At 49.6% G+C, this 15,323-nt stretch overlaps 1 protein-coding gene across 3 annotated transcripts; it reads left to right on the forward strand.

Moving 5' to 3' along the window:
* The first annotated feature begins 8,922 nt into the window (after positions 1-8,922).
* Positions 8,923-14,477, forward strand: RPS14 (ribosomal protein S14). 3 transcript variants are annotated; one of them, XM_010373646.2, is made up of 5 exons: positions 8,923-9,033; positions 10,957-11,107; positions 11,729-11,890; positions 13,018-13,094; positions 14,356-14,477. In XM_010373646.2, the coding sequence occupies exons 2-5, from the start codon at positions 10,959-10,961 to the stop codon at positions 14,421-14,423; spliced, it is 456 nt and encodes a 151-aa protein (XP_010371948.1). In that variant the 5' UTR covers positions 8,923-9,033; positions 10,957-10,958; the 3' UTR covers positions 14,424-14,477. The 3 variants fall into 3 exon arrangements, with proteins under 3 accessions (XP_010371948.1, XP_010371946.1, XP_010371947.1); XM_010373644.2 differs by having other exon boundaries at positions 8,940-9,008; XM_010373645.2 differs by having other exon boundaries at positions 8,971-9,224.
* The last annotated feature ends 846 nt before the right edge of the window (positions 14,478-15,323 follow it).

Below are 15,323 nucleotides of genomic sequence, written 5' to 3' on the forward strand. Positions count from 1 at the left end.
TTTTGTGAGCTGGGAGTTCTCTCCCACCCTCTTCTTCCTGCCCCAGCTGGCTCCTACTCCCATTTTGGGCCCTCCAGCGCGGCCTCTGAGCAAGCCAGAGCCCTCTGTTTCCCCCGTTCCTTACTTTGTCCTTGTTTCTTGCCCATATTCCCTGCTAGACAAAGCCCCTTGGCAGCAGGCCCTGACGCGGTCACTGTATGCTGAGTGCTGAGATGACAGGTCCTGGGTCACACAGGGGCTCCCATCAGTTGCTTGCAGACAGCGTGTGAGTCCTGTGAGCACCGGAGCAGGTGAATTACAGCCCTGGAGGACGGAGCCTGCAGGTCTCTAGAGGGGCACTGCTTCAGAGGGAGCCATCTCCAGGCCTTTTTTAGCCCCTCCTTCCCTGGAGGGTGTACACCTGGCTTAATCCCCAACACACACAGCGCCGCTCTCCCTTGTGTGCCACACTTACACATGCAGACCAGAGCTCATGTGTGTTCTGGGGCTCAGACCAGCAATAGACCCATGACTCCACGACAGCTTCATGGCAGCCAACACTTTTGAGAAGGTCTCCCCTCTAAGTCCCAGGACCACCTGGGCCACAGTTGGTGTCTGATTCCTGGCTGTGTTACCTTTTTTTTTTTTTTTTTTTTTGAGACAGAGTCTTGCTCTGTCGCCCAGGCTGGAGTGCAGTGGCCGGATCTCAGCTCACTGCAAGCTCCGCCTCCCGGGTTTAAGCCATTCTCCTGCCTCAGCCTCCCAAGTAGCTGGGGCTACAGGCGCCCGCCACCTCGCCCGGCTAGTTTTTTTGTATTTTTTAGTAGAGACGAGGTTTCACCATGCTAGCCAGGAGGGTCTCGATCTCCTGTCCTCGTGATCCGCCCGTCTCGGCCTCCCAAAGTGCTGAGATTACAGGCTTGAGCCACCGTGCCCGGCCTGGCTGTGTTTCTTGGTGAGCAAACTCACCCTGTCTGAGCCACAGCTTCTTCCCACCCTTCCTCTGTTTCATTTGCAAACTACCCTTCAAGGGGAGGAGGGGATAGAGCTCCTGGACAAATGAAAGCATAAGCTGCTGCCGAGAATGGGGAGCACGGGGGCTTCCAGGTTGAGCTTGAGGATCCAGGAAAGGGCTTGGCTTCTGCTTGCTCCAGGCTAATTCCCTGCTCTTCCTTCATCCAATCAACAGATACTTACAAAACGCCTGCACCTGAGGTTACAAGAATTGGGGCTCTGGAGTCAGACTGCTTGGGCCCAGATCCTGGTGCCCCACTTAGAGCTGTTGACCTTTTACTTGTGTCCTCAGTTATAACACGGGGGGATTAAACATTTTCTACCTCCTATGGTTGTTGAGAGGAAGCTGCTTGCTTCCACTTCCCAGATGAGAACTTTCTCCAGCTCCTGCTGCCACATTTGCCCCCACCATCTTCCTTCCTCATTAGCACCTGAGGTGAGCTGTCCACACTCCTGCCTAAAGCCGATGCTTCCACATGCGCAGCAGAGGCCCTTACCTATTGCCTGCTCAATGTCAGGGCTCTGGCATGTTTTTCCTTCACTTTCAGACTATTCCCAGCAGTGTTAAAATATCTGTTATTGATGCAACCTTGAAAAAAAAAGAACCTCTTGATCCCACATCCCCATTCTCCATCGGCCCCCTGGCACATCTCTGCAGAAAAACTCAAGAGCTGTCTATGAAGGAACTGGGCATGGTAGATTACTCCTGTAATCCCAGCATTTTGGAAGGCCCAAGTGGGAGGACCACTTGAGCCTAGGAGTTCAAGACCAACATGGGCAACATAGGGTGACTCAGTATTTAAAGAAAAATGAGGGCCAGGCACGGTGGCTCACACCTGTAATCCTAGCACTTTGGGAGGCCGAGGAGGGCGGATCACTTGAGGTCAGGAATTCGAGACCAGCCTGGCCAATGTGGTGAAACCTCATCTCTACTAAAAATACAAAAATTAGCCAGGTGTGGTGGTGCAAACCTCTAATCCCAGCTACACGGAGGCTGAGGCAGAGAATTGCTTGAATCTGGGAGGCAGAGGATTGCAGTGAGCCAAGATTGCACCACTGCACTCCAGCCTGGGCGACAGAGTGAGACTCCATCTCAAAAATAACAAAATTAGGCCGGGCGCGGTGGCTCAAGCCTGTAATCCCAGCACTTTGGGAGGCCGAGATGGGCGGATCACGAGGTCAGGAGATCGAGACCATCCTGGCTAACACGGTGAAACCTCGTCTCTACTAAAAATACAAAAAACTAGCCAGGCGAGGTGGCGGGCGCCTGTAGTCCCAGCTACTCCGGAGGCTGAGGCAGGAGAATGGCATAAACCCGGGAGGTGGTGCTTGCAGTGAGCTGAGATCCGGCCACTGCACTCCAGCCCAGGTGACAGAGCAAGACTCCGTCTCAAAAAAATTAAAAAAAAATAAAAAAATAACAAAATTAAAATTTTTTAAAAACATAATTGGGCCAGGTATGCTGGCTTATGCCTGTAATCCCAACAGTTTGGGAGGCAAAGGTGGGCGGATCACGAGGTCAGGAAATTGAGACCATCCTGGTCAGCATTCTCTACTAAAAATACAAAAAATACCTGGGTGTGGTGGCGTGTGCCTGTAATCCCAGCTACTCAGGAGGCTGAGGCACGAGAATTGCTTCAACCCAGGAGATGTTGTAGTGAGTCAAGATCGCACCACTGCACTCCAGCCTGGCGACAGAGAGGGACTCCATCTTTAAATAAATACATAAAAAAAAAATTGGAAAAAGCTGTCCACACCTCCCTCTCTTACTCCATTCACATTTTTGCACTCCCCCACCCAGCCCCCCTGTCAAGCTGCTCTTGTCAAAGTCCCCAGTATTTCATATTGCTACATCCAACGGTCATCCTCAGCCCTTGTTATCCTTGACCGCTAAGTGCGATGGCACCGGTGCACATTCCCTTCTCCTTGATTGCATTTCTCCAGTTGGCTTCTGGATGTGCCCTCTCCTGGTCTCCTCCCATTTCTGTTCACGGCTTGTTTTCCTGGCTCTCTCCTTCTCTTATCCCCATGTTCTCGACGCTCAGTCCTTAGCCTCTTCATTATCTACACGCAGCCCCTTGGTGGGACTCGTGATTAAAATCAGTCTTGTGATTTTAAATACCATCTGTATGCTGGAGACTCCCAAATTTACACCTCCAGCCCTGATCCACTTCTCAGTTCCAGATTCATCTATCCCAGCTGTCATTCTGACAGCTCCACTTGGATATGTAATAAACAGCTCAAACTCAGGCCTACGAGTGGGCATCTGATCTTCCCCTAAAAACCTCCTCCACCCTCTGCCTTCCCTACCCCAGCTGAGGGCAACTCCATTCTTCTGGTTCCTTCAGCCATAAATGCTAGAATCATCTTTGACAACACTCTTTTCCCATGCCCCATGTCTAGTCTAATCTATCAGTAAATCCTGTTGGATCCATTTTCTCTTTTACTTTTTTCTTTTTTTTTTTTTGAGACGGAGTCTCACTCTGTCACCCAGGCTGGAGTGCAGTGGTACGATCTCAATCTCTGCCTCCTGGGTTCCAGCGATTCTCATGCTTCAGCCTCTCGAATAGCTGGGATTATAGGTGTGCATTACCACGCCCAGCTAATTTTCGTATTTTTAGTAGAGATGGGGTTTTGCCATATTAGCTAGGCTGATCTCGAACTCCTGACCTCAATTGATCCACCCACTTTGGCCTCCCAAAGTGCTGGGATTGCAGGCGTGAGCCACTGTACTCACCCACCATTTTCACTCGATCTTAGACAAAAGATTGAGAAACGATCGGCCCCCATTTTCTTTTCTTTTTTTTTTTTTTTGAGACGGAGTCTCGCTCTGTTGCCCAGGCTGGAGTGCAGTGGCCGGATCTCAGCTCACTGCAAGCTCCGCCTCCAGGGTTCACGCCATTCTCCTGCCTCAGTCTCCCGAGTAGCTGGGACTAAAGGCGCCCATCACCACGCCCGGCTAATTTTTTTGTCTTTTTTAGTAGAGACAGGGTTTCACTGTGTTAGCCAGGATGGTCTCGATCTCCTGACCTTGTGATCCGCCCACCTGGGCCTCCCAAAGTGCTGGGATTACAGGCTTGAGCCACCGCACCCAGCCCCCATTTTCAAAATAAAACCAAATCTTAGCGATTTCTTTCTACCTCTACCAATGCCTCCTCCATCTCAGCTACCAATATCTTTCACTTGCTTTATTGCGAAAGCCTCCTGACAGTCATCCCTGCTTCTACTTTTGCCCCTCACCCCCACCCCACTGGGAGTCTGTTCCCCACAGAGCACCCAGAGTGCACCTATTAATACAGAAGTCAGTTCTGTCACTCTCTGCTTAAAACCTTCCAAGGGCTCCGCTCAGTAAAAGCCAATGAACTCTAAGGCCTACATGGTCGACACAATCTCTCCCCCCCCCCCAATGACCTCTCATCACATCTCCTCACCTGCCAACCCTGGCTCACCCCATACCAGCCACCCTGGCCTCCTTGCTGTCCCTAGAACATGCCAGTCATACTTCCGCCCCTGTGCTTTGCACATGCTGTTCCCTCTGCCTGTAACCATCTTCCCTTAGATACCAGCAAGGCTGGCTCCCTCTTCCACCTCATAGCTCTGCTCAAATCTCTCCTCAGCAAGGCTGCCTGGTCCTCTCTGTTTAATTCAGCCACCCACCCCGCCCCTTTCCTCAGACCTTCAGTACCCTTCGCCCTGCCTGACTTTTTCTTTCTTCTTTTTCTTTCTTTGAGACGGAGTTTCACTCTTGTCACCCAGGCTGGAGTGCAACGGCGCGATCTCAGCTCACTGCAACCTCCGCCTCCCAGGTTCAAGCTATTCTTGTGCTTCAGCCTCCCAAGTAGCTGGGATTACAGGCACCTGCCACCACCCCCAGCTAATTTTTGTATGTTTAGTAGCGACGGGGTTTCACCATGTTGGCCAGGTTGGTCTCAAACTCCTGACCTCCGGTGATCTGCCCACCTCAGCCTCGCAAAGTGCTGGGATTACAGGCATAAGCCACCATGCCTAGCCAACTTTTTCTTCTTTCCATGGGACTGACCACCTTCTAACATAATAGAAAGCTTACTTAGACATTATGTCTGCCCTTCCTTCCAGAATGTAGACTTTGAGAGGGTAGGGACCATTTTTTTTTTTTTTTTTTTTTTTTTTTGAGACGGAGTCTTGCTCTGTCGCCCAGGCTGGAGTGCAGTGGCCGGATCTCGGCTCACTGCAAGCTCCGCCTCCCGGGTTCAAGCCATTCTCCTGCCTCAGCCTCTGGAGTAGCTGGGACTACAGGTGCCCGCCACCTCGCCCAGCTAGTTTTTTGTATTTTTAGTAGAGACGGGGTTTCACCGGGTTAGCCAGGATGGTCTCGATCTCCTGACCTCGTGATCCGCCCGTCTCGGCCTCCCAAAGTGCTGGGATTACAGGCTTGAGCCACCGCGCCCGGCCGGGACCATTGTTTTTGTCACTGATGTATCCCAAGTATTTATGACATCACAGACACATCCTAGGTGCTCAGTGAGTGCTCCCTGAGTGTGTGAGCTCTGAGATGGGAGGGTAAGCACACCCCTGTGCTGGCAGTGTTGACAGTGCAGGGGTGCGGTGGGGTGGGGAACACAGACATGGTAACAGGGAGGTGAGGCCCCACAGAAAGTGGCTGGGCCACCCCTCTAGCCTCAGCCCCCATTCCTCTTCCCTTATTCACAACACCCCAGTACTACTGGTCATTTTTTAATTCCTTGAGTTCTCCAAACACTTACCCACCTCAGGGCCTTTGCATATTCTATTCTCCCTGCCCAGACCATTCTTCACACCTTCACATAGCTAATTCCTACTTTACTTTCAAGTCTCAGTTCAAATGCCATGATTGTATCTCAGTGCCTTACAAAGAGCAAGCGCCCAATAAAGGTATAGGTTTTCAGCTGGGTGTGGTGGCTCATGCCTGTAATCCTAGCACTTTGGGAGGCCGAGGCGGGTGGATCACCTGAGGTCAGGAGTTCAAGACCAGCCTGGACAACATGGTGAAACCCCGTCTCTACTAAAATTACAAAAAATTATCTGGGTGTGGTGGAGGGTGCTTGTAATCTCAGCTACTTGGGAGGATGAGGCAGGAGAATTGCTTGAACCCGGGAGGCAGAGGTTGTGGTGAGCCGAGATCATGCCACTGCACTCCAGCCTGGGCAACAGAGTAAGACTCCATCTCAAAAAACAAAACATACAGGTTTTCAGTATACATTTTAAAAATATATATACTGGGTCTCACTATCGCCCAGGCTGGAGTGCAGTGGTGTGATCACAGCTCACTGCAGCCTTGACCTCCCAGGCTCAGGTGATCCTCCCAGGTAGCTGGGATTATAGGCGCAGGTCACCATGCTTGGTTAATTTTCCTATTTGTTGTAGAGAAGGTGTTTCACCATGTTGCCCAGGCTGGTCTCCAACTCCTGAGCTTAAGTGATCCTCCTGCCTCATGTCTCCCACAGTGTTGGAATTACAGGTGTGAGCCACCGAGCCCTGCAGTTTTCAATATACATTTAAAAACGTACTATTATCGGCCGGGCGCAGTGGCTCACGTCTGTAATCTCAGCACTTTGGAAGACTGCGGGGGGGTGAATCACCTGAGGTCAGGAGTTCAAAATCAGCCTGGCCAACATGGTGAAACCCCGTCTCTACTAAAAATACCAAAAAAACGAGCCGGCCGTGGTGGTGTGTGCCTGTAGTCCCAGCTACTAGGGAGGCTGAGGCAGGAGAAGGCAACAGAGCGAGACTCTGTCTCAAAAAAATAAAAAAATAAAAATAAAAATATACTATTATCATCCCTATTTCACAGATGAGAAAACTGAAGCCCAAAGAGGTTACAATTTTGCCCAAAGACTCATAGCTAATAACTGCAGAAACAATAAATATGTTGATTAAATAAAGTGGAGTTTGAAAGCAGTGACTTTGATGGTTTCTGGGATAAAGATAAGGCTTCCCTGTGGAAAAATTTGTCCTGAGGTGATTGTGTGGGCTGCCTTCAGCCATAAGATCAAGGCCTGCTCCCTCCATGAAACCATGTGAGGTTTGGAGGTCTGTTTAATACAACTCTTAACCAAAGCGGAACTCACTCCACAATACTCCAGTCTCTGCTAACATATTGGGAAGCTCATTACTTAAAACAAAAAAGACCTCTCCTTCAGAAAATACAGACATTTCACAGAAGAGATGCACATGGTTAAACCAATCCGTAAAGAGATGTCTGACGTCACTCGTCATGGAAGAAATGCAACGCAACAAGAAGGTATGTTGAGGCCGGGTGCATTGGCTCATGCCTGTAATCCCAGCCCTTTGGGAGACCGAGGTGGGTGGATCACCTGAGGTCAGGAGTTCGAGACCAGCCTGGACAACATGGTGGAACCCAGTCTCTACTAAAAACACAAAAATTAGCCAGGTGTCATGGTGCACACCTGTAATCCCAGCTACTCGGGAGACTGAGGCAGGAGAATCACTTGAATGCAGGAGGCAGAGGGTGCAGTGAGCCGAGATGGCATCACTGCACTCCAGCCTGGGCAACAAGAGCCAGACTCTGTCTCAAAAAAAAGGAGGTATGATGAGTTTTTCAGTTTAGCAGAGTGAATTTTTTTTTTTTTGATACAGGGTCTCGCTGTGTCACCCAGGCTGGAGCCACAGGATATATTAATAAAGAAAAAATATATTTATAATATTTATAGAGTATGTAATACAAAAATACTGTATATAGTCCATATAAATATTACATATAGTATATAGCTAAAATGTATCTACTGCTTGCCTAGCTCTGTGAGGTACACTTCTTGGCCCTTCCCCACAGCTCCGACATATTCTCCCAAACCTTCAAGGTCCTTCAATGTTGTTATCAGAGGCTGGGCACCATGGCTCACGCCTGTAATCCCAGCACTTTGGGAGGCCGAGGCGGGTGGATCACGAGGTCAGAAAATCGAGACCACCCTAGTCAACACGGTAAAACCCCGTCTCTACTAAAAACACACAAAAAAAAGTTTGCCGGGAGTGGTGGCGGGCGCCTGTAGTTCTAGCTACTCCAGAGGCTGAGGCAGGAGAATCGCTTGAACCTGGGAGGCGGAGGTCGCGGTCAGCCGAGATTGTGCCACTGTACTCCAGCCTCGGCCACAGCGCAAGATTCCGTCTCTCTTTCTATATATATTTAATAGCTACTTCCACATAGCCCTCTAATAACTATGTATATCAATATATATAAATACATAAATATATATATTTAAGTATATATAGTTATTAGAGGGCTATGTGGAAGTAGGTATTAAACACATGGGCTTTGAAGCTAGAATTCCAAACCGTCCACAAAGGTGTGCTCTCAGTTAACATCTTTTATCTGTAAGAGGGAAATCGAAACTATTTGACAATGTCTTGAGGAGTAAATGAAGCAATGCACATAAACTGTTTAGCCCAGACCGGTCTGTAAATACATATTGAATAATTTATTCTTATTTTTCCCATTATATGGTATGAAAAAGCACGTGATCACGGCGGGTTTTCCCAGTCTACGTTGCCTAGGCTGGCCTCCAACTACTCGGCTCAAGCGATGCTCAGCCTCCTAAGTACCTGGGACCAGACGCAGGCGCCACCCTGGCTTTAATTAAGGCCGTTTTGTTGTTATTCCCCTGCTCCACACAAGGGGCGCTGCGGCTCCCAGGCTGCCAGGGCGGGAGTCAGGAGGGCGGAAGTCTGTCTAGCCAAGCCACCGCCGTCATGGAATACAGGCCCACCTCACCCCGCGGGTGTAGCCACTTCGTACTATCGCTTAGGCAGACCCGCTCGCAGCGACAACCAGCCCCTCTGCCTCTTTTCGCTCTCCCTTAAGTAATAAACCGTCTTTCCCTATGACGAGTCTTAAACTCTTTGGAAGCAATAATGGCGGTGTCTTCCGGGAGCCGACCTCGCCCCGTGACCTCAGAGGTATACTTCCGGGACACGGAAGTGACCCGTCGCTCCTCCCTCTCCCTCTCTCTCTTTCCGGTCTAGAGTCTGGAGACGACGTGCAGGTCAGAGGCCCGGGCGCGACAATCGGTGGGCATCCTGCAGCAAGGGGACCCTGTGGGGCTTGGAACGGAAGACTGGGGTCTTTCCGTGGGAACCGAGTTAGGTGCCGGGCAAGAGACGCGCGGCTGGCCTACTTGGATCCTGGCCAGCTCGGGATTGAGTTCGCGCCTGGTCTCGGAAGGCCCGTTTTGCTTCAGGGAGGAGCTTGTGAAGTAAGGGTGAGTGCGGGTCCAACCTTTTAAGGCCTCGGCCCCGCAATACGGCCACGGCCTCATTTCAGGGGCACAGCGTAGTTGAGGGAACCCGGGACAGACGTGGGTTCCCGCCTTTATCTCGCCAACTTTTTTCTTGGTGATCGCAGGCCCGCGCCTAATCTCGTTCGTTTCCTCGTCTGCAGTATAGGAATAACAGTAGCACCGATCCCATGGATTTGTAGTGATCATTTAAAGAAGGAAAGCAGGGAAAATTCTCGCCCTGTATTGGATGCTTCTAAATCTGGGCGATTCTTTCCGTTGCTGAGTCGGGCACGTTGCAAGTTCTAGGCGCTCAGGGCCCAGCACCAATGTTTGCTGTGTGCTTGCCCTGCATTTATATAGCCCCGATGACCACTCTGCTCGTTACTGTAGGGGATGTTAGGGACGGAGAAACTGCAAATTGGCATTTACTGAATGGCCATCATGCCGAGACATACTTATGCTTACATAATTGAGATCTGCTGGAGCCTTTCTATGCTTCTCCAGGTAGAACCTTAGTCTTCTCTTCTGTGGTGCGTTCCTTACGATGGTTAACGCACTTCGTCGTGTTCATTAGCCTGATTTGAAGATAGGAACAGTTAACTTCGTACATCCAAGACTTACACTTGAAGTACTTACTGTGGTCACACACTAAAGTTTATGTAGGGAAGGCACAGGAGAGATCTAGGAACACCTGAGACAGACTGGGGTAGTTATTTGTGGTGTAGAGGCATCTTGGCAGGAGGCAGAGAGTGCTGGGCTGGGAGTCAGCACACGTTGTTTCTAGGTTTGGTTTTGCCACTGTCTTTACTGTGTCCATAGGCTGAGACACTCTGTCTTCACCATCTGCAGGATACCTATTGGCGTTAGTGTCTTCTGCATATGTTAAATTGTTTTGAACACCAGGAGATTCAGAAGGCCTGGGTCTTTAGGCAGCAAGCAGTCTTCTCCTAGTCTTCCACTTTCTCATTCATTCTCACCTGCCTTCCTGCTGTCAGTTTCTCCCTCCCTTAGATCCTGTGACAGTATGATTGCACTTATAAAGCCATAATAGGTTAGAGTTGCTTGGTCTCAGAGACCATCAGATTTGTGGGATGGGTCTTTCCCATTAGCCTGCCTTTTGGATGTATTTTAGTGCCTTTGATATTTGATGTTGGTGAAAGATTTAGTTCTAAATAGTTGTGGGTGTCAAATCAATTGCATTTTTGGCTTTTGAAGGGATCAGGTGGAGCACAGGAAAACAGGAGATGAGAGGCTTGAGGGCTGTGTTGGTAAGGGACCCTTGAATTCTAAGCTGAGGAGTTCATGCAGGAGTCAGGCAGCTCCCTCGCCCCATAAAGGGTGTTTGGAATGGTGCTACCAGTACATGGGTAGGTATTGGTCTTGGGTTTCTTCTTGCCTTTTGGGATGCAGCCTTCAGGCATCTGCTGCTAGATCCCTAGGCTTTTATCCTGTAGGTGCTGTGAGCTTCGCTGTTGGTAGTTTCTAGGGAAAGAATACTTCTCATGGTACTTTGCTACATGGCCACAGTTGACACCCCTCCAAGTGCAAGGAGAAAGAACTTTTAGTAAGGCAGAGATGAGGGAATATAGCAGAGTCCTGGATGGAAGAAGACAGGGACATGAAGCAAGACTTAGAGTTTTCTTTAATAGCCAGGGGAAAGGGATTCTGGAAATGTTTTGTCTGTTAACCTTGAGTTTCTTTTCCTTCCACTCAGAAATGGCACCTCGAAAGGGGAAGGAAAAGAAGGAAGAACAAGTCATCAGCCTCGGACCTCAGGTGGCTGAAGGAGAGAATGTATTTGGTGTCTGCCATATCTTTGCATCCTTCAATGACACTTTTGTCCATGTCACTGACCTTTCTGGCAAGTGAGTACCTGGGTGGAGAGGCACCCAGCTGGCAAAAGGCTGAGGAAAGCAATGGCTGGGATGGGCTAGCAGTGCAGGGGGTTCTCTCTAAAGAAATGCTGTTTTATCCAGGTAAGAAAATGTGCTTGTCCATTTAGCCCACACATATTGTGAGTTCCCAGGGGTTACAAGAGAGGAGACACATTATTTGTCCTTATAGTGTGATGGTTGTTGAATCCTTGGTTTCTTGGGAATTTTCTTTCCTTAGTTGCCTTTGTAGGAGCAGCAATGGACTGCAAGTGAACTCTGGATGTGGGTTCGACTGCCATTTAGCAAGTTGTTGTGACTTGTGTGAAATCACTCAAATTCTGAGTTTCGGTTTCTTCATATGTAAAATGAGGACAGTAATGTCTACCTCGTGGAGTGATTGTAAGGATTAAATGCAGAAGTAGATATATAAAATGTTAATGCTGAGTTTATCTATATTGACCCATTCAACCCCACTGGACTGAACTCCGTGAGAGCAGAGCCCGTGACCATCGTCCTCCAACGTGACTGAGCTGTGGTGCTCTTAACTCATTAGGATATCGTAAGCACTCCTTTTTGGACGAGGAAGAAGTGACCCTGTGCTTTTGTCCCCAGAGAAACCATCTGCCGTGTGACTGGTGGGATGAAGGTGAAGGCAGACCGAGATGAATCCTCGCCATATGCTGCTATGTTGGCTGCCCAGGATGTGGCCCAGAGGTGCAAGGAGCTGGGGATCACCGCCCTACACATCAAACTCCGGGCCACAGGAGGAAATAGGTACGAGACGCGGAGGGGATGACTGGGTGGTAGAAAACCTGCTGGGCTTGGGTGCTGGAGCACCTGGATTTGAGGTTTGGGTTTTTCGTTGTGACCTTGAACAAGATATTTTAGTCATATACATATTTAATAATTGGCTCCTTTGTACACCCCCAGCAGCTCAGTGTTGAGCACCCACTGTATACCAGGAGCTGTGTTTCAGGTACTAGAAGAGAGTGATGGGGGAAACATAGGAAACAATAGATATGGACTCTACCCTCCTTGTGTGGGACCTAGGCTGGTAGGAGAGTCAGACTTGAAACAACAGAGCACCAGGGAGTATGTGCTTTTCATTTGTGACAAATGCCGGGAAGTACAAGTAAGGAGTTGGTGATAAAGTGTAATTTAAACTAAAGTCTCAGTGATGAGTCCGGAGTTCTTCCAGTGAAGGAAGGACAAGAGGAGGGGATTCCAGCTAGAGACAACTGCAAAGAAAGGTCTTGAGGTTGAGGGTGAACCTGGGCACCTGTGAAGGAAAAGGTGGCATGAAGTACTGTCAGAGGGGAAGAGGTGGAGTCCTGTAGGAGAGGGGAAGGGCCGGGCCTTGAGTGGTGGTAGGGGGAGGGGCATGAAAATAGATGACTATTAGGTGAACAGGCCAGACAGTGGTCAGAACATACAACAAAACCATAGTGGCCCCTCAGCCTAAAATACCGTCTGACTTTTTTCTTTTCTTTTTTTTTTTAAGACAGGGTCTCACTCTCCCCCAGGCTGGAGTGCAGCAGCGCTGTCTCAGCTTATTGCAGTCTCTGCCTTTCAGACTCAAGCAGTCCTCCCACCTCAGCCTCCTGAGTAGCTGGGACTGCTAGTAGTAGCGCCACCGCGCTGGCTAAATTGTGTATTTTTGTGGAGATGGGGTTTCACCATGTTGCTCAGGCTGGTCTTGAACACCTGAGCTGAAGCAGTCCGCCCTGCCTTGGCCTCCCAAGGTGCTGGAATTTACGGATGTGAACCACTGTCCCCAGCCCTGTCTCTTTACAGAAAGTTTGCAGACCTATGAACTAGCGGCGGGGTGTTGCAATCTTAGAAAGGAGCGCTTTCATTGACTTGGCCAAAGGCTTTTCTTAACTTAAACCTCCATTTTCTAGGACCAAGACCCCTGGACCTGGGGCCCAGTCGGCCCTCAGAGCCCTTGCCCGATCGGGTATGAAGATCGGGCGGATTGGTAAGTGCCCCCCTCTAGCTAATGGCTTGGATTTATTTTGAAGCATCAGCCCCAGAAAGCACATGCTGTGCCCAGTGGATGCGCAGCGACTGGTCTGGTTGCTTTTGGCAGTTAAGTTTGTTGAGGGAGGCTACAAGAGTCACCTTCTGACTTAAAAATCTCTCCCTGAATATCTCTGTCACCTTGATGTGAATGTCCTGTTTCATTTGTGAATCTCTGTCCTCCACTGCCTGGCGCCGGTAAAACTGACGAGATGAATTGTCCTTGCCTCTGTCCTTGAGGGCATTGCTATGAGCATTTTGTGTGTGCTATCTCCTGCCTTGTAGGATGTTCAGCATTTTTGGTATCTGCCTACTAAATATCAGTAGGGCATGCCAGCCATGTGACAACCAAAAATGAAGGGGGGAGGTGCCAGCCTCCATTATTAATACTCTCATGCCTGTGATTTCCTGGCTCCTTACATCTCCTAGGATGGGGGCATTAGTTCTTGCCTGCACATTGTTTCTGTGCAGTTAGTAGAGACGTACGCTGATGCCCCAGACCAAAGTTCCTACTGTGTCCTACTTGAAGGATAATTTTGTTTTCTTGAGACAGGGTTTGACTCCGTTGTGTGGGCTGGAGTTCAGTGGCACAATCTCAGCTCACTGTAAATTTCACCTCCTGGGCAGATCCGTCCAAGGGATCCTCCCACCACCCCACCTCAACCTCCCGAGTAGCTGGGACTGCAGGTGTGTGCCACCACACCTGGCTTTTTTTTTTTTTTTTGGTAGGGGGGCGGTTTCACCATGGTGCCCAGGCTGGCCTCGAACTCCTGGCCTCAGGCACTCCACCGGCCTCAGTCTCCCGAAGCCCAAAGTGCTGGGATTACAGGCATGAGCCACTGCACCCAACCTTGAAAGATTTTTTCAGGATCCTTTTACTTAATGCAAAGGAGACAGTTGCAGTTACTCTGTCCAAAGGGTTTTTCCTCTAGAGAAGATGGTGGGCTAAATGTCAGAAGCTGGATTTGTCCTGTGCCTCTGACATCTTGCACACCTCTCAGCCTGTTTCCTTTTCTGGAAAGTGAGTTAAGACCACGTCAGGAAATTCGAGGAACTGGCAGATGGGGCCGCTTCACGTTCACATCCATCTGTTATGTACTGGGGAGTCATTTGGGGAGCAGCAGGATCTGTTGCTGACTGGTTAGGCCATTGGTCTAGGGAGGCCTGGGGGCCCTTCCCATCCAGCTCCAGGCAATGACGCTTTCTCTTCCTCCCCACAGAGGACGTCACCCCCATCCCCTCTGACAGCACTCGCAGGAAGGGGGGTCGCCGTGGTCGCCGTCTGTGAACAAGACTCCTCAAAATATTTTCTGTTAATAAATTGCCTTCGTGTAAACTGTTTGAACTCCAGTCTTTTCTCCTTCATCAGGGGCTACTCGGGCATTTGATTTCTTCCTCCTATTTGGCCACTTGGGAGAAGGAACCTGAGGAGAGCTGAGATCCTGGTGCTGCATTTGGGGTCTTCTCCATGCTACTTGCGGCATTAAGTTGCCTTGGTCATCTAAAGCAGACCAAGGCGTTGGAGACCTCGTTTTGAGTGGAGATGCTGGTTCTAAAAATGGACCAATTCTTAAAGAGTCAGAGTGGGAACTGTGGATCCAAGTGTAGCCTGAAGCGAAGAGGAGCCTTCCAGACCCATGCCATATATAAACACACGTGGGTGTGCATTCTCCCCCCACACCTTCTGTGCAAAGCTGGGAGCTCACTCTACTGTGTCTTGCTTTTTTTCACTTGGCAGATCTTGGAGATTGTTCCACATCAGTACATAAAGTACATAAAGATTGTCACCCCACAAATACACACCAAGTCCTATTTTCATCAGAGATAAAAAAGAAAAGTTCTTGCTTTCCGGAAGCTTGCATGCGGCTCTGAGTACCCAGTGTCACCAGATGGTACTCAGTGTTTTGCAAGGGATTACCACAAGGCCCCGTGATGGTGCCCTGCCATGGTTAGGACAGGCTGGTGGCTGGGAGGATTAGTGAGGCCCAGTGGAGAGGATGCTGTGTGTCACAGGCTGGAGAGAGGAGACCACTGAGGTAGTTGTAGAGGAAAGAAACCAACAAGAGGGGAAAACTTGTTTGGGGATGCTGCTTTCAGTCTTTGATGGCGTGTTCTAGGCAGAGGGAATAAGCAAATAAATGGGTTCTGAGACAAGGGGTAACTGTGATGAGTGTTACATGCCAAACCT

The sequence above is a fragment of the Rhinopithecus roxellana genome, chromosome 3 (genome assembly GCF_007565055.1).
Source record: "Rhinopithecus roxellana isolate Shanxi Qingling chromosome 3, ASM756505v1, whole genome shotgun sequence".
Taxonomy (NCBI): domain Eukaryota; kingdom Metazoa; phylum Chordata; class Mammalia; order Primates; family Cercopithecidae; genus Rhinopithecus; species Rhinopithecus roxellana.